Raw genomic sequence first — 27,473 nt, 5'->3', positions numbered from 1 at the left:
TGATGAGGCAAGCAGCTAGCCTGTGTGTGATTCTCAATTTCTTCATATTTCCATGTAAGAACAGCAATTTATCCATTTCAAGGATTAAATGTGTACATACTTACATGTGTACCTTAAACCTCACCTGGGACAGGACAGGTAATATATAAGCATTTGCTATGTGACCTCGTAGTAATGATGGCACTGTTAATTGCTGTGACTTAGTGTGCACTGAGCACCACTATAAACCTTGTGAACAACTAACTGTGTATGACGTAGTTTGTTCCTGAAAGGTGGACATACCAAAGACATGGTCCCTCTGAGGTAGTGGAAGCTTTACGAAATGAAGCATAATGCAAAGTAAGTCACAGAGGACTTGATGCTCACAAAAGGATTAATTACAGAGGTCTGGGTCCTGCGGGCAGGATCAGTTCCCATGTGAACAGACAGCTACAAAGCATATCCATGTTGTATGCCTGGCCCCTTCCCATTCTGGTCCTCTGCCACACTGTGATACAGACTGTGGATCTTTACCATAACACCAGTGATGTGCTGCTTGGACCTTCCAGCTACAAGAATCATGAGTTGAATGAACCATTTTTATATATACACTACCCAGTGTCGGATAATCTCTCATAGCAACACAGAACAGACTGCAGCATATAGATAATAACTTTATTAAAGAACAAAATAAAATCAAGATTGTGAGAGTAAATACATGTCCCAGAGTAAAAGAGGAGAAGGTACCATAGCTGGAGTCCAACTCTATCAGCCTATTTTTTTCTGTTAGGTAAAACTCTCTCCAAAAGAACTCAAGATTAAAATGGTGGGGACTGGAAAGAGACAGGAATAGCAGATGAAAGGAAAATTAATACATTATGAGGCACCAGAAAACGGGAATTTTCCCAAAAATTAAAATCAGCTGATTCTGTAGAGATGAGTCATTTAAATGTATCTACTTTGTGTGTGTGTGTGTGTGTGTGTGTGTGTGTGTGTGTGTGTGTGTGTATGTGTGGGAGTCTGTTTCCACGCTCTGCACATACTACTTACTAGGCAACTCTACCACTGAGCTACATTCTCAGTTTGAACTTGTTTTATAGTTTAAATAGAAAAGAGTTTAAAGATTCACAGATAGATAAGATTAAGTGCTGATTATCTAATGAGTAACAAACTAGCAGTTAGCAAGTGAGCATACTAACCTAGAACACTTAAAATATCCAGAGTATTATAAGAAAAAACATCAAATATTTAATTTTCACTCAAAGGAAATCTGATGTATTTCTTATTAAGTTGGTCAAATTTGGTTTCCATGTAAATAACCAATTTACCACTGAAAGAATATTCCCTCAGGGGACAAAGACATTTATAATTTCTTTATAAAAGTTATGCATTATTTATAAGCATGGAAAATATCTTGGTTACTTACTTGCCCTTTGTGAGCCTTAAGAGAAACTTCCAGTAAGATGGTCGCAAGTTCTGAACTTCCATAACGGCCTAAGATTATTCAATTTGAGATTTAGTTCAGTAAATACAAATACTGCAGTCTCATGCAATAAAGAAGTTCTTATCTCTATATTGGTTGCATTTTAAAAGTTTCAATGATTACAATGACAAAAACATGCTTTTATGTTTAAGTCACTATAGGAATTTGTAATATGCTTTCAAGTAGATATTGCTTTTGAGATGATAGTGAATAGCCGTCATTATCAGGAAGCAGGAGTGCCCATTAGATAGCAGACAATTTGATGTTACTGGGCTTCAATATGACAGCATCCCTGTGGGGAAGAGCAAGCACAAGAGCAAGTCCCTCCCCCTTAGACACACATAACTCTGTGATGGCCATTAACACAGCGACAACAAGAATGGTGACACAAGCTGGCTTATCCTTCTCATTCCCCAGGAATATCAGGGAGTGTCTAGCAAGGCACGTGAGTATATTCATACTTAAGGCAGCTTTTTCTCCAGGAAGGATAATTACATCAGGCTGTTCTATCTACAACATAGGGCTGTGAATTCACCCATCCATGTATTCTACTTAGACATTAACATTGGTCTATTCTTCAAGCAAGGAAAACCTGGCCCACTAACATGTCTGGTGCTTTGAGACATGCAAGTTCTTCTACTAGAAAACAAACTAACAAGAAGGAAACAAGACTAACAATGCAGTTACTAGGCTGCATTTCCCCACCAGCTCAATGAAAATCAGACATAGCAACTTCTGTTGTCCTCTCAAAAGCTGTACTTACTGCATGGAAGCAAATTGCTGTTGAGATGGAATAGATGATAGTATCTGCTTGGGGGAAATAGGGAACCTTTCCGGCTTCGATGCCCTTAAAATACATTGTCTGCAAATCAAGCAGAATGCAAGAGTTTATATCTTGTTTAAAAATGAAACAGCGTTAAGACAGAAGTGAGTGGTGAGTTCCCCAAATGCATTTTCTGCCTGCCTGTCTGAGTCCTTCTCTTCCCTCTAGGAGCTCAGATCATGCACATCTCCCAGACAGTGTTCTGTGAGCCTTCTCTGCCCTTCATTCCTCCAGCTTCCAGCAGCAATGACCTTGTGTGTGGAACTCAATAGTACTTTATATCTGTAGCATTAATATCATTTATTCTTGGATGCTTTTGCAAATGCTTACATGCCCCCTTCATTTATTAGACTTGAACTGTGTAAATGAGTAAAATGTAAGCCTAGACAATATAATTTCTGCACTCTAGTGAGAACTATGAGAGATATAACTACATGTGGTATATACATATATGTAAATCATGTATTATTTGGCTCTCACAGGGACCAAAGGAAATATGACCAAGAAGAATTTTTAAAAAAGGTTCATTTGTAATGTTTCTTAAGCTATCATATTTTCTTTAACTTAAAATTGTCATAGATAAGTCCTCTTATGCTACAATAAAATTAATTACTAGGAAGATAAATTTTAAAAAACAGAATGGAACAAAATTTTCATTATGGGATTCAAAAAGCAAAACATCAGAGTCACAAGTTGTCATCAAAGTTCCCTAATGCAGGCGGGCAGTGGTGGCGCACGCCTTTAATCCCAGCACTCGGGAGGCAGAGGCAGGCGGATCTCTGTGAGTTCGAGGCCAGGCTGGACCGACAGCCTCAAAAACAATACAGAGAAACCTTGTCTCGTAAAAACCAAAAAAAAAAATTCCTAATTCTCTGTTCTTAGTGACTACAAGAGCTTTTCACAGGACGGCATAAATCAGTATGCTGAGGGCACTTTTATATAGCGCTCCTTCTACCGTGTGCAAGACCAACAGCCAAATTAGAGGGAAAATGCAGGAGTAACAAGTAGGCATGAAAATGAACACACACACACACACACAGAGAGAGAGAGAGAGAGAGAGAGAGAGAGAGAGAGACAGACAGACAGACAGACAGACAGACAGACAGACAGGCAGGCAGGCAGGCAGGCAGACAGGCAGACAGAGAACACACAAATTGGCTGCACATTCAGAACAGGGGAATCCGTGGCAATGGGTTTTCTGGTACACATAAAGCTAAGGGAAAACTATAAAGGAAGTGGAAAGGAAGCTATTAGAGACTGGAGTTCACAGTGGATGGAGGGTTAAGGAAGGTTTGGGCAGTTCGTGATGGAACACAAGGAAGTTATTAGCAGATGACACCCACAACCCCCTCATCTTCCTGTGGTCTTCAGCAGCTATAAGATTTGCTACATAATTTACCTTGTTAAAATTTAATCCCAACTGCTTTGGCATTAAAAAAATAAAATACATAACTACTACCATACTCAAAGAGAAAAAGCAACAGAAGAAATGACAGGATAAATGTGAACCAATTAGAAATATATATTGAGACAGAAATATATAGGAAGGAATACATATCAACAATTAGAATATAGAAAAACTGTAGGGTACTATGAAGTTACAACTTACTGAGAAAACACGATGAACAATCACATATTAGTCATTATTTCCAAAATAACATGAAAGGGTATTTATTATAAGGAAGATATATACATTGCATATTGAAGAAAGTATAATACATATGTGAATAGCATCACAGAGATGTGAAGTGGAAGCTATCTCAATCCATTGAATACTTGCGCCCCTAAATACTACACTAAACATAACTACTGAACCACATTCTAAGTCAGTGAAGGGCATGAACTCTATTGCATCCTATGCTTGCTAGCTCTTCCTTCAGTAATGGGAACGCAAAACACATTTTATTCATAGGGTCCGGGAAAAAATTTATACATGCTAAAGTTTGGATCTAAAATGTCCCTCAAAGATCCAGATGTTAAAAGATTGTCCCTATAATGATGTTGCTGGAGGAGGCAGAGTCATAAATGGTGGGGCTCTGTGTGGAGACCTCTGGTCACTAGAAGTGTTCCCCGGAAGAGGACACTAGGATACTTCTTATTTTTCCACCTACAGTTCATTCTCAGCTGTGATGCAAAGAGCTGCACTCTGCCTGCTCCCCACATGATGTAATATCTACTACAACCAAAGCAATGGCTGGTTAGAATGGACTGAAACCTACAAACCATGAGTCAGAACAGCCTTTCCCTCTTTAAAGGCCATCTACCTCACATATTTCTGCAGCAAAGGAAAGATGACAATACCGTGGAGTTTTCTGTCAATTCACTACAGGGCAGTGCAGCATGTTAACAAAGAGAAACTTCAACCATGGAAAACGGTTACCAGTACACCACTTTAATTCATGTCACAAAGCACGTCAGGGGCTTAATGCTTTTAATTTTCATTAAAGTGTCCTCATCAGCACTTTTCACAGGCCAGTTGGTTTTGCCAGGATCATCTATAAACTGAGGAGATGAGAACAGAGAGACTTCACACCGTTTGTTGGCTGCCATCTCAGTACCAGCTTCATCCTATGTCAAAGGATGTATTTGCTACTTAGAGGCTGTATTTTATTTCTTACTCTTCTTTTCCACTAGCAACACTGGTCAACTCTGCTCCTAAACACATGGAATACACACACTTCTCTCCCCTCTTACTGTTACAAGCCGGCACAATCCTCCAAGGCCCTGCAAAGCATGATGATCTCCCAACTTCATGCCTTCTAAAACACTCTACAAAGAACAGCCAGGCTTTGTTTTTTCTTAAAATAGAAACCCAAGCTCTTTTAGGGGCTTCCATTCTGTAATATTTTTTAAACATTGAGTCTCAGGTAGCTTAGGCTGGTTTCAAACTAATTTCATAGTCAAAGATAGCTTTGAACTTCTGACCTCCTACTTTCACTTCTGAGGGCTGGATACAGGCTTGAGCCTCCACACCATTCTGCAACTCAATGAACTAGTGAATCTGAGTGATGAGCATTGACAGTTCCTCAAATATGAGCCAGAGGTCTACCGAGAAGCCTAAAGTTGGCTCTATCAACACTAGAGTCTAACGAAAAGACAACCAGACACTTCTGTGTCTCTGAACATGATACAACAGGATATTCACACATAAGGCAATAGGAAACATTTCTGCTTCCCTACCCACTCCAGAAAATATAAAGCTTAAACATAAGACTTTGGATCTAGTTAACAGTTTACATGAAAGACAGGAGTCAAACATCAAAGAAGGAAAGCAAAAAGGAGGAAGGAGAGGGAGAGAACGCCTAATGGAGGAGGGGGAGGGGGAAGAGGAAGAGGAGGAGGAGGAGGAGGAGAAGGACGAGGAGGAGGAGGAGAAAAAGGGGATAACTACATAAATTAAAAAAGGGTTTGCATGGCCCAAACAGAGGACTACACAAGCACACAAGACGCTCAGGGAAGATGAAAACTAATCAGTCATATGATGCTCATGGAACCAATAGGCTTTTTAAATGCATAAGATGGTATTGTGGCTGTACTTTGGCAGTCCTACTGATTTTCTTTTTGAAAATGTTTATCCTGAGTTTGTGTAGGTGAGAAGACTCGGTGGAGTACAGATGAGAAGACACTGTTGAGATGGTGGTAAGCGCTGAAGTGCATGGTGGGTCCCGAGGACTGTTCACACTACGCTCTCATCACATGTGCTGTGTGAAAATATCACAGACACAGGAAGCAAAATGAACACAATGGGGAACTGATTATCAGTGCTTGGCTAGAATCAATGCTTGCTTTGGTAGCAGTTTATTTTTGCAACTGAAGCAGTTCCAGGCAGTGACAAAAGCTTCGTATCCTTGGGAACATCTCATGCAGAGCGCCTGTGCTTACCTCTACCAGTTTGGAAGCTAAGTACATGGAAATGGTTGTGCTCTTGTAAAACATCATTGATACACCTGCCAAAAACCCTGAAATGACAAGAAAAACTGATCAGATTGCAAATTATTTCTTTGTGGTTAAATGCTAACTCACTTAAACAGGAAAAAAATAAGCTTTTAGCACTGCCTCTAGCTAGACAAAACACAAGGACATACAAGTCCAATGACACTAAAATGGCATGAAACATTATTAATCCATATTAAGTTAAAAAAGAACCTCCAGAGTTGAGAACAGTGTATAAGAAGCCCTAACTTAAAGAGCTATAGTGATCTTGCCAAACACTAGTTTAAAAAATAAGTTTTAAGACTATTGGTATCATTTTTTCCATCAAGGAAAATACTCTCCAATCTATTTTCCTAACAGTTCAGGCTATTTTCAGTGTGGCCATATTACTACTGTCCACAGCGTCACTTTCATTGTGCAAGTGAAACAGCAAGCGGCTGGGGCTGGGATCCTAGACACTTAGCCAACTTAAGTAGTACATATATTGCATCCTAGAAAACGATCTTCCATTTTTATTATTATAAAATAATCGAGTGCCTTTTAACAGATTAACTATGTCATTTTCCAGTGATAAAAAACATATTTTAAAAGAACGCTAACTGGACTGCATGTTAATAACTTCATAATCATCTTTGTTTTCTTCTACGACATATCCTCTAAGATTTCTGGCAATGATGACAACTCAAGTTATTACAATGCCAACTCAAATACCAGACACCACGTGCACCTTGACCTATTTAACTTCACGCACTAGTGGGTGTCTTCACAAGAATGTGATTACAAGGCAGGAAGAAACAGAAACTGAACAACTTTCGAGGCTTTCACTCCATCCAACCACCGCCCGCTACAACAATGGATCCCCCTTTGACTACTGACTTACCAGCCACAATAGCATGTAGCTCGTCATCCAGGTTCCTGATCCAGCGGAGGAAACAACTCATCCCCTGTATTAAGGAGAAAGCATTATCATCTTGGTTACATTATTTCTGAGGGGAAAATTGCATGAGAACAAAAATTGCACTGAGTGATTCAACAACCGGATCCTGTGTGAAACAGGCTGGACCCATGACTGGGAAGTGCACTTACAGCCGGGCATACACTTACTAAGATCATATGTCACTGTTGCAAAGCTTTTCAAAAGCCTGCCCATGAATACAGCTCCCGAAATACAGGACCCAGAGGAAAGAGTCATTTCCATCTTAAAGCAGAGGACCTGGATAAATTACACATGTTAAGCTGGTTTGCTGGACCACAGATACTGGCTCTCAGCAGTAGTGATGAAACAGAAAATTAACCTGCAGCAGTCACAGACTATGAGAAAAGTCATTCCTCAGCCAGAAAGGTGACACTAGACAAAAGCTCAGATCTATAAAAAGGAATGAAGAGTGCTGAAAACAAGAAAAGGGGTAAATTTAGAAGACATGTTTCCCTTATCTGCAGTCAGCCAAAACAATATTCAACAAAATTATGGTCCTTCTAGCTAAAAATGACCTGCCATGTGGCTTCCTACCACTGGAAGGTAACCATGGCTTTTGTTTGTTCCTTTGTTTGGGTTCCATTTTGCAGCAGGTCTGGCTCTGTTGCCAGTGTTTTGTAGAACGTCTAGGTTCAATCAGTCTTCCTGCCTCAGCCTCCAGAGATGCTGCAACTAGAGGCAGATGCTATTATGCCAGTTCTTAAGGATTTTTTGGGGGGTTAATAATTTTACATAGATAAAATAAAAGTACAATAATATTTTATGATGTAAAAATTCTAAGGAATTCTAAATATGATGTGTTAAGTTTACTGTAACACAGCATGCTGATTAGTGGACACCTTGCCTGTGACTGCTTTCTCATCATAAATACAGAGCTGAGTGGTTGTGACAGAGATCACATGGTCCAGACCCTAAAATATTTACTGTCTGACTTTTTAAAGAACAAGTTAACTGCAAAACAAAAAATATTAACAATGTACTGTGGAGTTTTAGCCTTGTGAAGATCAACACACAGCACAAGGGCTTGAAAGGGATTCAATGTACAGTGTAGTATTTTCACATTATAGATGAAGTGATAGTACTATTTAATGTTGCGCTGAGAAGCAAAAAACACATATTCTAAATGCTAAGGAGAACACTGTCACGAAAATAACTATTAATGATAAGTCAGCAGGAAAAAATAATGTGAAGCCAATAAAGATACATGGTCCAAAATAAGAAGGGAATAACAAGGAAAAATAGAACACAAAACAACTAGTAAGATTACAGAGCCCTTAGCTGGACCATACTATATACAGCTATAGTCTAAACACCCCAATTAAATCACAGAGGTTATCAAATTAGGTTTTAAATGAAGGTATGGTAGTTCACATGCATAATACCAGATCCTGGGAGACCAATGCAGAGGGGTATTGCTGGGAGTTCAAGGACAGCCTGGGCTACAGAGTAAGATCTTATTTCAATGGGTGAAGGAACCAATATAGTCTTGAGAAGAAACATAAGTTTTAAAATGAAGATGTAAAGATGAAATTCAAAAATTAGAAACATATTCCTAAGTCAACATAAATCAATAATTCGTCCCTTAGAATCGGAATTGAAATTCACAAACTAAAATTTAGATAGACATTTCAGCATTTTGAGTAACACAGTAGTAGTCTCCACTACACAGAAGACCATTAGTCAATGCTGCAACATTCCGTCAAGGATGCTGTCACATGTTGCGGTGGGCTTGTCAACATTTATAGGCATACACAAAAAAGGGCAGAAGAATGAAGGAATGAGGACTCACTGCTTTAGATGGTATGACAGAAACTGTCAGAGAATAAAAGAGTAACCCACTGCTCCTTTTACAATGTTACAGCACTGCTAATGCATTATAAGAGAAGACTGCTATAGCTTTGGCCAAGTCCTGTCAGACGTATTCTAAAATGAATAACCAGGCAGCAAATGTTTAAAATGACTTACATGTTTTAAATTAAATGTTTAAAATTACTTTAAAAATTACACAAACTATTATTATATTTTACTTAGGAAATATACATTTTCTTAGAATGCCTATGTATTGAAAACTAAAGAATACAAATCTCTGAAAAAATATATAAACACAACATGGGTATTAATTCAAGCATATTTAGTAACATTCTAAACAAATTTAACCTTACCTCATAATATGTTACTTATACTTGGTGATACTAAAATATTTATGAATATTCCAGAAAATACCACCAAATAAAACAATAGCTGAGTTAAGACACATCTTATTCTAACAATAGTCATGCTATTTATTTATCCTTTTAAAAATGATGTATTCATTACTCTTATGTATATGACTTCCCTCCCACCCTACCCAACCCACTCCCCCCTCTCTCTCTCTGTGTTTTACATGTGTGCCTGGTGCCAATGAAGGCCAGGAGCAGGCACAATATCTGGAAATAGAGACAGATGGCTGTGAGCCACTATTTGGCTGTAAGAATCCCAACCTTGGTCCTCTGGGAGAGCAACCAGTGCTCTTAACTGCTGAGTCATCTCTCCAGTCCAGTTATTTTTTTCCCATTTTCTTTCTTTTTTGATAAGCTTACCTTATATATACTAACAAAGGATCCAAGAAAAGCCCCCAGCTGGAAGTTTTCTTTGTTGTAGAAGAGCGAGAGTAGCCTGGATGGTTCTGTGAATAGATGCCTAAATGCAGAGGGAATCCGGAGACAGCACTGGATCAAGTAACCCACGCTGAACATTCTGATGAAGCCCTAGACAAAATTCCATCTCTTGACATTTTGTTGACAATAACCACAATCAGTTTTAGAAACATAAGAATGTAAATCCCCCCACCCCTACCCCCTACTAAATAGTGAACAAAACCAACTTCCTTAGGAAATTTTAATAGCAAGCTGTCTGATCATCAATATAAACATGGACTTTTTAAATGGAAGATATTTCACTATTTGTTTGTGGTTCTGAGATAATATATTTTAAATAACCCAGCTAAAGGAGCTTCCTAGAAAATAGGAACTCTATCTAGGTCTCTATTTCTATAATCTACTACAGAAGCTAAAACAAGGAATGGTGCTCTGCAATGAACCAAACTGAGCTTGAAGATACTCCTATCCTCTGTGTCTCAACTCCATAGCAACAGGAAAATAGCTGGGACCTTGGCCTGCCTGCAAGTTCCAAAAGGTCTGGCCTGTGTTTTCCAGATTACAATTTTCTTGGAATTGTTATGAGAAAGTATTGATTGACTTTCCTAAAGCCTGGTGAAAACATAGAAATGAGACAGGCCAGTCATTTGTGAATTCCATGAGTTTGCCTCACTTGAACTGCCCAGTGTTTGTTTAACAATGAGACAATCCTTTTATCTCCATAACATTATGCCAGTGACTTGGAGATGACAAATGGACTAATTTTTTTCACTCAGTTTTCAAAAGATAAAATAAAAACATTTTTGAAAACCAATCATTTACACCAGTCAGACAATATTTTCTGGTTGTCTATTATATCAGAAATTACATAGATGTGGGGGCCATGGCAGCCAAAACCACGTTCTTGCCTTACGGAGCTTTACAATCTCATATGGAAAGAGAAAACAAATGAGTAAACTAATATAATTACAAGTTACAGTGTGTTATGAAGGAAATAATCAGCCACCAGAGTAGTTTCTATTAGACTGGCTGGTAAAGAAAGGCTACCGAGGATATGACATTTAAGCAGACACAAAAGAGAAGATGCCGCCATGAAAACATCACACAGTTTGGACAGAAAGCCAGCAAGGAGGTTGTAGAAGCAAGCTCCATGAAGACAGAGGAGAGCAGAGTGAGCTGAGGAGAATGTGAGTATTAGCTAAGTAATGTGAGTATTTACTAAGGGTGGCAGGCTAACACATGCTATGATCAAGCCATCATGAGGTAAACCTTGTAAGAAACTTCAGTGTTTTAGCCTTTAATCCCAGAACTCAGGAAGCAGAGCGAGGTAGGCTGATCTCTGTGAGCTCAAAGCCAGCCTAGTGTACATAGTAGGACAGTCAGGGCTACATAGAAAGACACTCTCAAAAACAAGCAAAGAGACTTTCAAGTATTTTCGTAGTGTAAACTCCTCTCTCACATGTCTCCAAATAGTTTTACATTCATGGATGTAACATTCATTTCATAAGCTGCTAAATCCTTAGCAATGGAATGTGTCTCAGAGAACTACTAGGTTTTTGACTGCTTGGCAATTCTCACTTTTTTTTTTCTTCAGAAAATGTTCAGTATCACCTCCCACACCCGGCCTCAATTCCCCCCTTGAGTTGTTGGGAAGAATTCTCCATCCTTACAAGTCAATAGATTGTGGTTTATTTGTTGTTGCCACTTTGAAAGCAAGGCAGGAAATCTAATCTGGACAATGCACAAGGATTCTACTGTGTTAGCCCCAGACCTGGCTCTGAGGATTCTGAGATGTGTGTGGAATTGGGTAAGTGTCAACACTGAGCCTTAGCATTCTGCTTAAGTGCACTGATGTGAACAGTACCTAAGTTCTACATAACTGTTGTGGAGTAGTATTTTTAGGTGTGTTACATTTCTTCCTACTCCTATTGTTTACAATGTGAAACCATGTTACATTTGTTTGATTAAATAAAATTATCCTGTGGTCAGGAGGCTGAGTTGGCAATTAGCTGACAGGAAGCAGTAGGGAGGAACCATGTGTGGAGTGTTCTTGGGGAGGGGAGGTAGAAGTTACTTTGGGTTTTTCATGAGACAAAAGCAAGGAGAGAAGGTTAGCTACTTGCTATTCCAACTCTCTGAGTGAGCAAAATTCACCACCACCTCTGAATCCCGGTTTCTACAGAGGGACAGAGATGTAGATAGTTTCCCTTAGTGGCTTTGAGAGAGTCAATGTGTGAGGAAACAGAATTCCCACCAGCTAAGACCCTCGAGGCTGGCAATTGCAGAATTACAGTTGCTGACTAGGACAGCAGTTGTGTAATGGGCAGCCACCATATTAGGTGAAAAACAACATATAACCATGTAGACAGTCCTCCATCTGAGGTCTGTATAACTTGGCTCTTATCAACTGAGCCCCAAATCCAGACTTTGTAAGAAATAAATGACTTTTCAAAAGCATTGGAATTGTGAACACCATTCAAAACTGCAGGACTTGCAGCAGATGGTGCCACCTGCCCCAGATAGTCTTTCCAGGGCTGGTGATGAGAGAGGAGACAGAAAGGCAGGAAGTGTAGTTTGGCGCTATTAACCAAGTACCCTAGAGAATAGGGAATTTGTGCGAGTGGGCACACTTAACTCCCTTAATGCTGAGCTATATAGGCACACTCTATTCAACAAGATATTATCAGGAATATACTTTGAGTCAAATACAAATTAAATGGCAGCAGAATTAATGTGAACTTTCTATTTACTTAGATATTACTACAGATTAGTTACTTGGGTATAAAGCCCTCATTGTTGACAGACGGCAGGCGGACACCTTTGGAGACTTACTTTAATGCAATAGGAGATGCAGTTGTCTTCATAATGCTTGCAACATCTGTGCCTTGGTCCATGCTTGCATCTGAAATCAGACCAGAAAAATAACACTAATATAATTAAAGTATGTGTGAATACATACGCATCACTTGGAGAGCCTGTGCATGTAGGTGTGTACATTACATTGTGCATGAATGTGTTGCAAATCTATTTACATTTTTCTCACCAATAAAGGAGAAGAATATCACCTTTTCCCTAACTGGTTACAGCTTTTTTTTTATGACATACAGAAGCAAAGTTTAAGAGACTGTCATTTTTTATGTTGTCACTAACACCTCATACTAAGCAGGCGATCACAGTTAAAATGCCCAACTGTGGAACAGAAAGATGATACTGGTGATTATTTGTGACTGAATAAGAAAAATATGCGTACACTGTCTATATACACCACCAACTTTTGGGAGCTTTCAGTTTCTTGTTGCAGAGCATGAGGATTATAAATCATCCGTGAAGTCAGTATTTGAACAAAATCATAATGAGACTGTGTTCCAGTGTAGGAATTTGTACTTAATTATATTTGAGAGGGAACATCTGGAAAAGAAACCCGATAAAGTGTCAGAATTCAAAATTCAGTTATTAAAATAAATATGAAAATAGGAATCATGTGGGAACTAAGAGGTTATTTGTGATTTAACTGTAAACCACTTATAGTCTGGTGTTTCATATAAACATTTCTGCCAGGACTACTGTTCTTGTGGGACACTGACTCTACGACCCCTCATTCACCCTCAGCATAAAAATGTAAGTCAACTAATATGCGTCTTGATCGCTCTCATTTTCTTTGAAGGGCTCAAATTCCAAAGTCAGCAGTCACTATAACTTCTTCCAGGCTAGTTAACTGTTGCTGCAGTAGGAGCACATAAACTCTTCCCTGGGCTTAACTGTAGCTTGCAGAGCAATGCTTTGGCTCTGCACCTCTCCAACCTTTCAGGACCCCACTTCTGCGCTGCAGCTGGATCACACAGGCAGTGTCTGCTGGCCAAAGGTGGTGGCACCAGCTCATTCTGACTAAGTCCTTACGTCGCGGGAATGCATGCCATATCTGCCCATGTGGAAGAACTGAGTGATTAAAGCTGGAAGTCTGAACAGGGGTCGACTGGCGAAGTCTGCCTTGTGCAAACCACCACTCTTCAAAATCAGGCCAGGCTCTGCTACCAGAGCTACTTTACCAACAAAGTTAAGTACCAAAATCAGCAGTACTGTCATGCGATCTTTCCTTGGTCACCCAGAATGGCTCCCAGTGGCACAGAAAGCTTCTCTCATCCTTTCAGCGTTGCTTTTATATAATTCTGCAAGCAGTTTCACCCGGATCAGCACTGACGCCAGGAACCATGTGCCTTCATCTGGTCACCATGCTCCCTTCTGATTACTGTTGCAGTTACTTCCATGACTGGATCAGCGCTGACCCTAGGAGCCATGCACCTTCAACTGTTCATGTTCCCCTCTGATTACTCTCTTCCATTACGGGGAAGCTTCTCTTTTCTTCACTCAGGTAGCCCAGACCTACTCTCACATTAGCTTAACGAGCTCCCTGGCACACCTGTTCCTGCCCTCTACACTTCCTTTCTTTGGTCTTATTTTCTCTGTGCAGTGGAGACTGATATGAAGACAAAAACAATGAATTCAGCAAAAAATTTGACTATTAACTATGCCTACACAGTCCAACAGGCAATTCTGCACATGCCACTTCATTTATTGTCAACCCCAGGTAATAGACAAGAATTTTGTGGGGAAATGTATTTTAACCACCTGTCCAAAGTCAGAGAGGCAAATTAAGAGTCGAAGGTAACTTTCTAATTTCTTCCTACAAATGATCCCATTTCTCTCAATGCTGTCTACGCATTCTGTTCTCTTTAAAATATCACTGCCATGATCATTTCACTGGCTAATGCCATAATTTTAAACCATTCAACTTATTTTATTAAATGTCTGTGCTAAAATAAAAGCAAATGTTCAAAATGTACAGGTTTCTTTTTCTGCACAACATACAAGTAAATATTTCAGCCCAGAGCCCTACATATTAACACTGCTAGGAAATATCTTTTACTTAAGGTGTGCTCCTTACTCCTGTGCCATCTTGATTCTGTCAGCAAAGATTCTCTCTTCTCCACAGTGTGACAGCCTTGGAGCACAAGCTATGTGTCCTGACTCCTCCCTTCACGGGCCCAGAAGGAATAGAAAATGGTTTCAGTTCCATGAAACTCTGTATTAAAGGCATGTGATGACGCCATCCAGTGAGAAAGAATGAGGAGCAATCCCTTGCCATCATGTGCCTTTTATAAGCTCTAGGTATAGTTTTTGCTGGGAACAAAAGAGCAACGTCTTTACCTGAAGAAGAAAAACATGTCTTAGCATTTGCAGAGACCGTATGAGACAGGGACCGAGTGTGGACCACTGGGCAGAGCACTCACATGGAATCCATAAGCGTCCTAAGCAGAGAGATGAGATTCCTTCCCCTTGGCTTTCCCTTGCGCTTCTCCCTTTTCTGTTCCACTTTCGCATACGCTGTCTCTGGCGAGTAAGAATGGGTGGGGATTTCTTCCTTCCCTACAATAAACCTGAAGGAGAGAGCATGGTATCAGTCGTTTTCACCTCTTGTCTTTTTCAGTAGGAAAAAAGTGTTTCAATACAAATAGAGTTTAGAGAATTCTTTACTTAAAATCCTATTTTCGCAACTTACATAATACTATTATGCTCTAAAAAATATTTTAAAAGTATGAATTGACATGCTGACATTTTCAAATCAAACTGATCAACTACAATACACTACAGGACTTCTATGAGGCAATCACAATTACAATTGAATTAGTGACTCATTCAAAGTGAAACTAAGTTTATACCTGATGGCTATTAGGCCCAAAGTGGGCCCCCAAGCCCCAGAATGACAGCTAGGGCCCAGCTCAGGCTGAACTCTGACCAGACAAACACAGGGATTGCTAGTGGATAAACAAAAGCTTACACTGGGCATTCCTCAGATACTTGCTTCTGTCAGGAAGAGCCACTACTTCCCTTATCCCCCCCCTACACTCCAGTGGGGCATCCAGTTCCCTGTTAGCACTTATCAGAGGTCCTGGCTCTTCTAGCCTCCAGTCTGACCCCCATGCACATTCTATTCTAAACTTGCAGGCGATTTTAGCATACAAACTCTCTCCCAGTCATCCTTCGCACCCCACCCTCTCTGCCTTTTGCTATTCTCTCTATTCCCCAGGAGACAGTAACAGCAGCTTTGAATTTCCCTAAACAAATAATTCTTTCCACCCATGAGTGATCTATCTGGTGGTTTCACTGTACCCTCACTTATATCTGTATCTCTACTGATAAGCAGTGGCATTAGGAAAAGTCCTTTGCACAGGAAAGGACTGTAGGTCCCCAGAAAAACAACTAAGCTGGGTGGTGGCAGCTGCAGCACCCACCTTTAATCCCAGGAGGCAGAGGCAGGTAGATCTGAGGCCAGTCCGGTCTATAGAGTGAGGTCCAGGACAGCCAGGGCTACACAGAGAAACCCTATCTCAGAAAAACAAATAAACTAAACAAGCAACAAGATATAGTGGTACAACTAAGGAATAAAATCAACCAGAAATATCTCCTATCCTCATATCCCTATTATTGATATTATTATTCCGATTCACTTGTTTTTCTTTGGAAAAATCACACACATATTGGAGATGACCATTTGTTAAGACCATGCAATGGAAAACGTTCTCATCATTAGCTAACACTGGAGAAGAGAGTTTTCTCACAAGTTTCATACACTGCTTTGAGCCCCACTGTAAAAGTCATTGATGTTACAAAGAACAGCTGAACATTTCTAGGGAAATCCCACCTTCAGAACTTTCAGAGATATCTAAAATATCAATTCAACAGAGGATCAACACTACCCCAATAACATTCTAGGACTGAGATCTGTGACCAACAGAATATGAAATTTTAAGTTCAAGGAAAAAAAAATCAAAATGCTATTCCATCAACCATGGACCCATCCTGTTCCGATGAGCTCAGTAAACATGTAGCTTTCCCAATCAAACAGGTATGCAAAGAACTTGATTACCACCAAAGGGCTGCTGAGAGCCCTGGGTGCTGATGAAATGGGGTGTGCAAAGGGCTTGTCTGCCACCACAAGGCCACTGAGAACCCTGGGTGCTGTTACTGCAAAAGAATCTGCTAGTTATTTGCAGTTGAGTCTGGAGAATTTAAATCCGTACTCAATTCTATATAAGTAACCAGATAAAACTATAATGCCTTTCAGAACCTGTTGTTGATAAGATCTTAGTACAGGTTATTCCTTGGAGAAGCTGTCCCTACCTCTATTCAGTGACCTTGCAGCCCTACCTGCCCCCAACACTACAGAGCACCCTTCCAGAAGTCTGCATCCCTGGCTAAAGAGTGAGTCCATCTTTGCTGTTAAATGACAGTGTCTAGCAGCACAGATCCCTAACGCTGTAAAATTTTATTTGAAATACTGAATGATTATGGTAATAACACATGTGTTCTACATACCTATTACATGTGTGATGGTTTGAAAGAAAATAGTCCCCAAAAGAAGTGGCCCCATTAGGAGTTGTGTCCTTGCTGGAGGAAGTGTGTCACTGTGAGGGTGGGCTTTGAGGTCACTTTTGCTGAAGCTTCACTCACTGTGACACTTCTTGTTGCATGCAAGATGTAGAGCTCTCAGCTACTTCTCCAGCACTATGTCTGCCTGCACACCACCATGTCCCACCATGATAATAGTGGACTGGGCCTCTGAATTGTAAGCAAGCCACCCAATGACATGTTTTTCTTTATAAGCGTTGCTGTGGTCATGGTGTCTCTTCGCAGCAATAGGAAACCCTAACTAAGACAACATGACAGACATAGTGCCAACAAGCATTTATAAATGGTACATCATTTGATCCCACAGTAACACCATAGGCACTATACTTCCCATGAGTTAGCATGAGTGGCCTCTCTGTACACAGAAGTCACATTGTCAGTAACCACTAACAAGAGCTATCTGTCTAGAGTCTGATGTCTCAAACACTGAGCCATGCCCCTTTAAATACCTGCACTGGCTCTTCTCCCATGGACCTTCTCCCTTGACTCTAGCTATTCCAGTGCATTTTATTCCTATCTGCACTGAGAGAGACAGTTTGTCCAAAAGCATTTCTGGAGGAAGTTTCCTAAAGTGCAGATCTGAACTTGATATTCTCACCCTAAGAGAACTTCACCAGCTTATGACCTACTGAGTTAAATGCAAACTCTTAGTTTAACATGTGACCGGACTGCTGTTAACTTCAGTATGGACCATTCTTCCCTACATGTCTACCAAATATTTTTTTCTGCCTTTTAAAAAGCCATCCTGGGCTGAAGTGATGGCTCAGCCATTAAAGGCTAGGTTCAAAACCAAAAAGTCACCCTTCTTCCTTCTGTACGGTCAAACATTATCATTTTCATAGGGGGAAAAAAAGTCATCAGTGAAATGTACAGCACTTAATTTCTTTCTCTTACAGCATTGGACCTTTTGTAAAGTCTAAGTATTCTTTGCAGTTTCCCTGTCTTATTCTCTGTCTTTAGTCCTATCTACAACTTGGAAAGCAACACTGTTAGTTCTGGCTGAAATGTACAACTGAAAAATCTGGTCCCACATTTGTAATATTAGCACAATTATAATTAATATTGTTCTCTCCATAGACTATGAAGGCAGAAATGTATCTGATTCACTCATCGGTGCATTCTCAACATAGTATGCATCTTGGGACACAGTAAAACCATAACCAAATAAATACTAAATGTTATCTTTATAGACTATGCACTCTAGCTAGGAGACATTAAGCTGGGCAGCTTTATGAATGGCTGCAATAGGTCAAGGGGAACCTTTCTCTACAAAACAATGTGTTGTTATGATAGAGCAATTATAATCTACAGAAGATGAGCACCTCCTCCGAGCCTGATGACTACTGCATCCATCTGCATTCATCTAAATTCCAGAGTGGCCAGCATCCTCAAATCTATCACGCATGGAATATCCTTTTCTCATGAGATCTTAATACTGCCAGGAAGTCATACTTACTAAGTTTGGACACCACAAGTATATTTCTGTCCCCTCCCTGCTGTAATTAATGGTAAATTTATTTTTTGATAGGCTATAAACCCATTGCATGTGTCTGTAATAAAATAACTCAGACAGGCAACAATGTGAATATGTAGATTAAAAATCATGCCAGTTAATAATTTAGGAAACCTCTGAGGACAGCATACATTAACCTGTTATTTTTGTAACAATGAAACTTGACAATAAAAGCAGAATATAACTTTTGGGCAATACAGGCAATCTAAAATGAAATCCAACCTGTTTAGTAGAAAGACGTGTATCATATCAATGCAACAATTTGTATGTATAACAATTTCCTTTAACAAGAGTACTTGTAACAACAAACAGTTTTCTAGGATATTGTCCTATAACACAGAAAAGGTTAAGTGCAAATATTCCAAACTAGGCTTTGATTCAAAGTGCGTGTGAAGAAGAGATACAAGAATATCTGAAATATCTCAAGATTTTCCAAGGATTTGTGGAATCTTAGGAAAATGAAACATAATTTTCTCTAAAAAATATCTTATTGTTTTGTCATCAACTTTCAGTTTAAAAAGCATGCTTTATTATCTTTTAAGAACAAAGGTGAAAAAGTTATTTTCTCATTTACCTCTTGACGAAAAACATAGTAAAAAATGCTATGTGCACCATGGCTTCAGAAGCCTAGTTATCATAGTTTTATCACCACAAATTTCACTTAACTCTCCTCTCCCCACATCCCCTGGTGACTGCGCCCAGAGCCTCACATATTCCAGGCAGGCACTCCACCACTAAACCCCGAAACACTTACACAAGCGTACTCAAGTTTTGTTTTTTTAATCCCAAATCAGTTTCCTGCCATGCCACCTGTGTGTTAGCGCCAACCTCCTTTGTACAGTTAGCTTTCAGATTGTAGGAGACACATCTTGTCTTCCTACCTCTAGTTCTCTGTCATCCAATGTCCCAAACACTTCTGCTGGATTTACCTTTCAAAGTCATGGTTAGCCATCTCCCTCAGAAACCTTTAAGTAGCTCTCTACTACCCACTTTCAAGTCTAAATCAGTCTCTCCCCTCCGCTGAATCTTAGGCCTTTGACAATCTGACTCCACCAGCGAAAACCACTTTTATATTCCCTAATATCCATGTCATTCACCTCTACAAACAGTGCTTTTCTTCATTCTTCCTTATCTCAAGCTATGCCTCAAATGCACATCCCCTGAAAGACGGGGAGGCAGCAATCTGAATGTTCACTGGGTGTGAGCCCTGCACTACAACACCCCATGTGCAAGCTCCTCTGATCCTCGGAATAGCATATAAGAAAACCATTAAACATCCCATCACCCAGGCACACCCGAACTTTTCTGTTTAATACTTGCAGTGAATGCCATGCTACCAAACTTCACTAGGCAGGTATTCTATGGACACCGGAAAATAAAACAGGTAGCGCTTATGATGCAAACTGGGAAAATGTGGGGTTTGGATGTAGTGTGTACAGTAAGATGCTAGTAAAACATTCCATTCAACACATGACAAGCAAACAATTGCATACATCATGAAAATGCATTGAGCCTATAAAATATAATAATAATAATAACTAGTATATACACAGTATATACAATAGGCCAATTAATATGCTAAGAGAGGAGGTAAAAACCAAACACTCTAGGAACACTTAGGCCTTCTGTGCTTGACAGTCCATAAGTTCCACCCATAACTCAGTCTAACAAATCACTCGGTAAACTATCCACAAAGGTAAAGACATATTATTGTGACTTTGAAAACTGTTGTCAGATTAAAAATTAAGTTAATAAATCTTCATTGTAATTATATACACTCATATTTTAAGAGATTAAGTTAACTTGTCCCTTTTCTGACAGAAAAATAGAATATTACTTACCTAAGTGCAGAAAATGTAAAGCCTTTCAAACCATCTTTGCACCTAAAACAAAAATTTGCAATCATAAATGACATGTTTGGGAACATAAAGTCCAAGCAGAACAGGTGATGTGTGACACGAACAGGGTGAGACTGGGAGGAGGATCCAAGCAGTATTCCTTGAATATTTATCATCGCTGGGCAGTCTGAGTCCTTCATTCAGTTCCCTTTGATAACAACACAGTTGCGTGGGTAGGCTTTCACACATTTTGTATATGGAGGTCACAGGACTATAGTGGCAATAGTAACCTGACTTAAAAATCAAGCATTTCCCCTTCCCTTTCTCCGCTATTATATTGTCTTTAGATGGGGAGGATACAGGTTATATTGTAAATAAGATTCTCAGACTAACAGTAAGTACTTAAAACAGAGTTAAAAACATTAGTAGTACTCAAAAGACGTTTATGAAAAAATGATTATAGCCACAAAGAACGCTTGGCATATTCAGCTGTAAAGGGATTTTGGATATTTATTATGAAAATCTATTGAAAAAAATCAATAAAGATTACTGACACAATGATGGTCTCATTAGACCCTAAATTTAAAAAGTACATCCTCAGATATAAGTGAGCAATTCATTCTGCTCATCACTTGTATGATAAGTCATAAAGGAAATATGCAAAATAACACACAACCTTAAAATTTAAAATGTATTTCACTGGATGTGACCTAGAATCTTAGAAAATATTTAACATTCGTGAAGATGTTTGAAAACATTTAAGTATTTATTTCAGCTAAACAGTGTGACTGACTTAGTGGTCATGTTAACAGTGGAAAATGTAACCATAAAATGTAGACAGTACACTACATAAATATATACAGGGAACAGGTATGCAGGCAAAATAATCCATAATAAACTGAAAATGTGTGTTTGGGTGAGTTACATTATCAAACTTCTTAAACGTATCTTTTCGCATCAGGACAAAGTGCTTCACAGTAATTTAAAACCCATAATCTAGAGGGGTCGAGTGGTGAAGGAGTGGGAAGGGGCTGCCGAAAAAAAAGCAGCAAACCACTGAAAGATTTTGTACATCTGGGAACAAATTTTGGCTTTGAGATGTTATTGTTAAAAGATAGCCATTTGTCTTTGTGCAGTGTTGAATAGTTAAAAGATTCTGACAACGCAGTCTAGTCAGCAAGGCATATTTGTGACCCTGCACAATACATTTAATTGCAGACCAAACACCACAAAGTAGCTTTCAAGCATAAAAGGGGAGTATACAAATGAATTTGCAATTTCATTATGATGGAAGTCTGGTTCTTCAGTAGAACCCTGTGGGAAGCACTTCATACTGATATAGTCTTAACATGTATTCAAAGGGGGCTATTCTTTCTTCCATTCATGTGTATAAGGTTTGTTAAGGTAATTGAGGGTCAAAAGAACAATGGAGTAATTATTCCTGTAAGAAGAATCTTTAAAATGTGGCCCCACATTTTGACATCGAGTGTATTGTGCAGGTATTAACCTAACTATGAAGCATTACTGAATCTATGTTAAATGTGGAAGGTGTGGCATAAAGATTTCAACAAAGCAGACCCCATTAGAAGGTCTCCACTTCGCTGGGTGATTACAATGCAGAGCAAATCAAGTCTCCATTTAAGTATTTATTCATCACATATCGGGCACCTACTAGGCGTAGGAACTGGCTTACGTGCCATTATGTAGCCATGGACACAAGAACATCACATTCCCATGTGACATTCACACTAGAGGAGAAATTTAACAAAAATATAGGCCTGTGGTAAAAACCCAGCAAGGCTGGGGAGGGAGGATCTGGTGAAGAGCCAGGCTTTCTTTTTCCAGAAGGGGTCAAATAGAGGCTCTTTAAGAAGGCAAGGGATAATAATCAGGACAGAAGCTTTTAAGGAACCAAGGGAAGGCATTTCAGTTGGAAGTAGCAAGTACAGAGGAAGGCTGCGTCCACACAGCAGTGAGGCCAGACCTCTGTGGTGCAGACTAGCACAGTGCAATACGGTAGGAAATACGGTCATGGAGGGAGTTTTCTACCATACAACCAGGCACCTTTGGGCATGGGAGGACTTTGGAAGGCTCTCAGGAGAAGAAGATCTGTCTTAAGTCTGATTCGGCTGTTGGGTGGAAAACAGACTACAGGAGGACAGAGTTAGAAGCATGGGAAGGGGACCAGGGCTGGAAGGGAAGAGAAGAATCTGAATGTATGTTAAAAGTGAGCTGCAAAAACTTCTAGATAGTTTGAATGTGGAGTAAATGGGAGATAGAACACCAGTTACAAACAGATCTTCAGTTAAGCCAAAGAGAACACAACCATTACTCACATGATGTACTGTACAGGACTTAGGGAGAAAATGAAATTTTTTGGATGTATTAAGTGTGAGATGTGCCTGGGCTGAATGAACAGAGCATGAAGGATGCAGGCAGCTGGCTATGTGAGTCTGGGAATCATGGAAGACAACTGGTTCATTTTTAAGTAGTGTATAAATCCAGGAGACTAGATACAACCATAAATAAGGAAACAAGCACACATAAGAAATATCCTGTGTGTGTACATTATTTACCCATACATTCTTATAATGAACTATTTTATAGAAAAAATCACACCAATTTCTTCAAATAGCATCACTCTCTAGAATAGAGTCTCATTTTATTTTCAGGTGTCCACTAAAATAACTCATATATCCTGGACTACTTAGTCTATGCAAATGGTAGAAACTAACTATAATCAACCCACACTCTACTTGTGCAAGACTGTGCTCGTTCAAGGTGTAATAAGAAAAAGCTAGTAAATACAAAGGAGAAAGGGGTTTCCATCTCTGCACAAAAGCCTCAGTCAATAAACTGCTATCAAAGGCATGTAACAGAATTGCACGGCACATCCCAGGAAGCACAGCGAGGCCTAATACTTATGTTATAGTTAAAAAAATAAAAACAGTTCTGCATAGAATGCTTTTTCTCTACCATGCTTAATACCTGTGCGATCACTTCCATGAGATTTTGTGATTGTCATTACAACAAGCGTCCAGCAGATGGCACTACAGAGCCACCCTTGGAAGACCTCATCCCTAGGAAGCACCTTTTTGGAAAGCTTTCCTCTAAATATACATTTTTCAGGGAATACAAAATGTCACTAACAAAAAAAGTTACACTACGCTTTGTTAAGTAAATATCATGATAGTTGAGTTTTGATGTTTCTGTTTCTGTAGTTCTGTAACTTCACAAAACTGTAAGATATTTAGTGCTCTACTCCTATGCAGCAGCCAGCATGAAACTGGCTGCTGCGAACTGCTGCTTCCCTTCACTCTATGCTCTCTGGGAAGCTAAAAACAATGAGAACAGCAGCAAAAAGTCGGTCTGCTCAGCTCCCAACTATTGTAATAGTTCCTAAGTTTCACTTACAATATTTCTTCAGTGACATTTATGATGCATCAACCTGCAACACTTCAGTGTTCTCTTCTGGTTCAGAATCACTGAATATCAAACTGTTGGCTAGCAGCAGACACTCTACTTTAGTCCATTCATTGATCACTAATTGAGCATCTACTACACAAGGTGCGCTTGCTGATAGCCTAGAGAATGCAGACAGCTTTACCTAGTGTAACAAGTACTCGAATCAGCACTTCAGATCTTAGATTTCTCTAGTAATTTATGTCTTTAAATTATCTGCCTCACAGAAACCAAATGGTAGCACAACATGAAAAAGGAAAGACAAATTAGATTTAAAATGGTGTGCACAATGCTAATTCTTAAAATATTTTACTTTGATAGTATTAATGGCTACTGGTATCAAAATAAATTATTTTATGGAAGCATTTAAAAATTACATACGTACGCGTGTGTGTGTGCGTGTGTGTGTGTGTGTGTGTGTGTGTGTGTGTGTGGAAATGCCACAGTGCAAGTGTAGAAATCAAAGGACAACCCTCAGAAGTGGATTCTCTCTTTTTTCATCAGGTGGGTCTTGGGTCTGGTGTCTGGAGCCTTGGCCCAATGAGTAACCTCTCTGGCCCACATACTTGTTTTTAATAGAAATTGCTCAGAATTCAAATGTTAAGATTTGTACTGGTGCTATGGAAAAAAAAAGAATGACCAATGGAGCTTTGTTTCAACCTACATACACCACTTAACATGAAAAATCAGAATAAGGTGTTCTTATTGGAAGAGCAACAATTAAATTGGGAAAGGTTGTTTTGTTTCTTCATGAGCAATCCTAACTCCACATACTCTCAATAAATCCCCTTTATACTGCATTGACTCTGACAAATATTTTATTGTGCACTCATTTTATGCTCTGGAGCCCTGGGGATTGGGTTGGTCCCGGAGAACCCAAGGAATGCGGCCCCGGCGGCAGGCAGCATACAGGGAACCAAGGGACTGAGCCCCGGGATGATTACAGCACGCTGCCTTCTGGTGTGTCCCACAGACAAATTAGAAACAGTTGGGCTTACACGCACAGAAACAACTCCAGCGGAATCACATTTCTCCTTAAATTTGGATAAGCTTGAGTGGCTTTTGCTTAAAATCCACACACGGAAAGCAGTGCTCCAAGCTTCAGCCAGGGGCTTAGGAGCCAAGAACCACCCGAAGAAAAATGTCAATAGGATACATTTCCATCTTGAAATGAACAGCAGCAGTGGTCAAGTCTCAAGATAAAAAGGAGTGATCTGCAGTTTCCGGGGCGCTGGCTTGAGAGGCCTGCCTGCTGCTCATCAGTAGCACCTGCTACCCTTGACCCACCAAAGGCAGCACTGAGTATGAGGATGACTTTTCATGTGAATCCAGGAAAAATTTAACAATTCACAGCATTGGCTACAAATAAAACTATTTACAGTAAATGAAATAATTGTGTTATTAAACCAAAACCAGTAATTGAAGGACCTCAAGAATAGCAAACACTCTAATTTTTCCTCCTTCCATAAATATTGTAAAAAAGTAGAAACCAAATGTTTTTCAATTAAATATAAGTTTTGAATCATGTTAACTTATTTAAAAGGTATATTGATATCTGTGTCATTAATTGGGTTTTCACACTGCCTAAAATGAACTGCTTTCTAAAATATCAACATTAGTCTATCATTTTTTTCAGAAATGTATGCTTATATAACCCCAAAGTTCAAATCTAAGAGACATAAAAATAAATAAAATATGCACATTTGAGCATTTTAGAAGCTTTTGGAAATTACTATTTCCTGAGGAACCTACAGAATATAATCACCCTAAATGGCAAAATATTCACTTAAAACACTCTAGTTTACTTCCTCTGAATAATTTTCTGCTCGCACAATAGAAACTGGGAAAGTCAGCACACACTGTGCAATCTTGCTGGACAAGAGAAGGGTATCAATATTTAAAACGAAAGCTGGAACTAAAGTAACCCGACATCATTACACTTGACAGATGGAGACAGCAAGGCCAGAGCAGTGAAGTGTCCCCACACAGTCTGGTTCAATCACACATCAGACAACAGGAAGACCATCCCAACTGGCCAGCTCTCTGGCTTGAGCTCCAATTGTGAAGAAGACCAGTGACTAGTACAGGATCTCAAAGTACCCAAAGGAAATCACAGACCCAAGCAAGACAATGGCAGTCATTCAACTGGCATTAGGCAAACTTTAAAAGCAACAGAGGGATTTTAAAGCAACAGATGCCCAGCTCCTCACCTTCACACCATCATTTGTCTGAAGGATTACTCTGGAAAAGAGTCCACGCCGCCTTTTTGTACCTGCCCCACCGCCAATACACATGCAACAACCATTTTCCACATCAGATATTTAAAGCCTTGGTCACTACCACTGACCTACTGAAGGCACAGACACTTACTCTAGATGCTCAGAATTTGGAAACTCTAACGGTGGAGCCAAATGATGCATGGCAACTTGTGTTATAAGAAATTCTCCACATGGTTCTCATGCAGATGCATGGGAACCAGAGGGCTGGGTTAAGTGACAAAAACAAAATCTCAATGGCTTGTAACAACTAAAGCTTATTCTTCGCTCATGCCACATGTGAAGCATGGGCTGGCTTCGGTAGACTAGAAGCCATCTTTATTTTGTATCTTAGTGTGTTGGAGAGATGTCCATCTGGAACGAGTGTGAGCTGTCAAACCAGGAAGAAAGAGAACGAAGAAAACTGGACTCCTGCTTCTAATTAAACACAAGTCACTTCCACTTAGATTCTCCAGCCAAAGCACATCACAACTCCAGGTACAGTGTCAGCAGGAAAGGAAATGCGTGCTTTCCCATGGAGGCACTGCAAAGGGTTGCGAACAATAGCACCTGTCTGCCATTAAGGCCAAACACATAACTGCTGAGAATCAATTATGTTTATTTGAAATAGTTAGGAAAATTCAAAACAAAATTCCCTTTTCTATATAACATGATACCCTTAGTCAGTGTTTCTCACACTAACTTTAAGTGGGGGTAATTTCAAGTCTTCCTGGCTTTTCTATAGTACATTAGGTATTACTTTACAGTGTATGCACTACGCATTGTCTAAGCTCCCTTCTTTTTGATTTCTTAATTGTTCAGACATTTTAGAACATTCTAATTATACTCAACTGGCAACAATTTTGTTCAGCAGATAAAACACTTAGTAAAAATATGCTGAAAGAAAATTTTAATCTATGAAGAAATTAAGACATCTATGCATTGTAGAGCAATTACATTCCTAAATGGCTCCAAGTTTCCTGGATTCATTTTTATAGCAGAAACATTGAGGTTTGTCTATTTTGATTTTCAAGTTTTTGAAACAATATAGTTTTGAATCAACTACTTTCATGCCTATTAATAGCTCCCAGGATTCAACCATCATACA

General features: G+C 39.5%; 1 protein-coding gene across 5 annotated transcripts in view; it reads right to left on the bottom strand.

Annotated features, from left to right (window-relative positions):
* The window catches only part of Tmem135 (transmembrane protein 135), a 190,335-nt gene that overhangs the window by 3,371 nt on the left and 159,491 nt on the right, over positions 1–27,473 (bottom strand). For all 5 annotated transcript variants that reach the window (XM_040728820.1, XM_005085366.4, XM_040728821.1 and 2 more), the window contains 8 exons: positions 20,652–20,693; positions 15,119–15,265; positions 12,663–12,732; positions 9,774–9,941; positions 7,099–7,162; positions 6,168–6,244; positions 2,226–2,324; positions 1,406–1,473 (listed from right to left, as the gene is read on the bottom strand). In XM_040728820.1, coding sequence (XP_040584754.1) covers positions 1,406–1,473; positions 2,226–2,324; positions 6,168–6,244; positions 7,099–7,162; positions 9,774–9,941; positions 12,663–12,732; positions 15,119–15,265; positions 20,652–20,693 — 735 coding nt within the window. The remainder of the gene's footprint in view (positions 1–1,405; positions 1,474–2,225; positions 2,325–6,167; positions 6,245–7,098; positions 7,163–9,773; positions 9,942–12,662; positions 12,733–15,118; positions 15,266–20,651; positions 20,694–27,473) is intronic.

Source organism: Mesocricetus auratus, unplaced genomic scaffold (genome assembly GCF_017639785.1).
Source record: "Mesocricetus auratus isolate SY011 unplaced genomic scaffold, BCM_Maur_2.0 Super-Scaffold_4256, whole genome shotgun sequence".
NCBI lineage: Eukaryota > Metazoa > Chordata > Mammalia > Rodentia > Cricetidae > Mesocricetus > Mesocricetus auratus.
The sequence above is the reverse complement of the archived record's forward strand: the minus strand, read 5'-3'. Positions and strand labels throughout refer to the sequence as shown.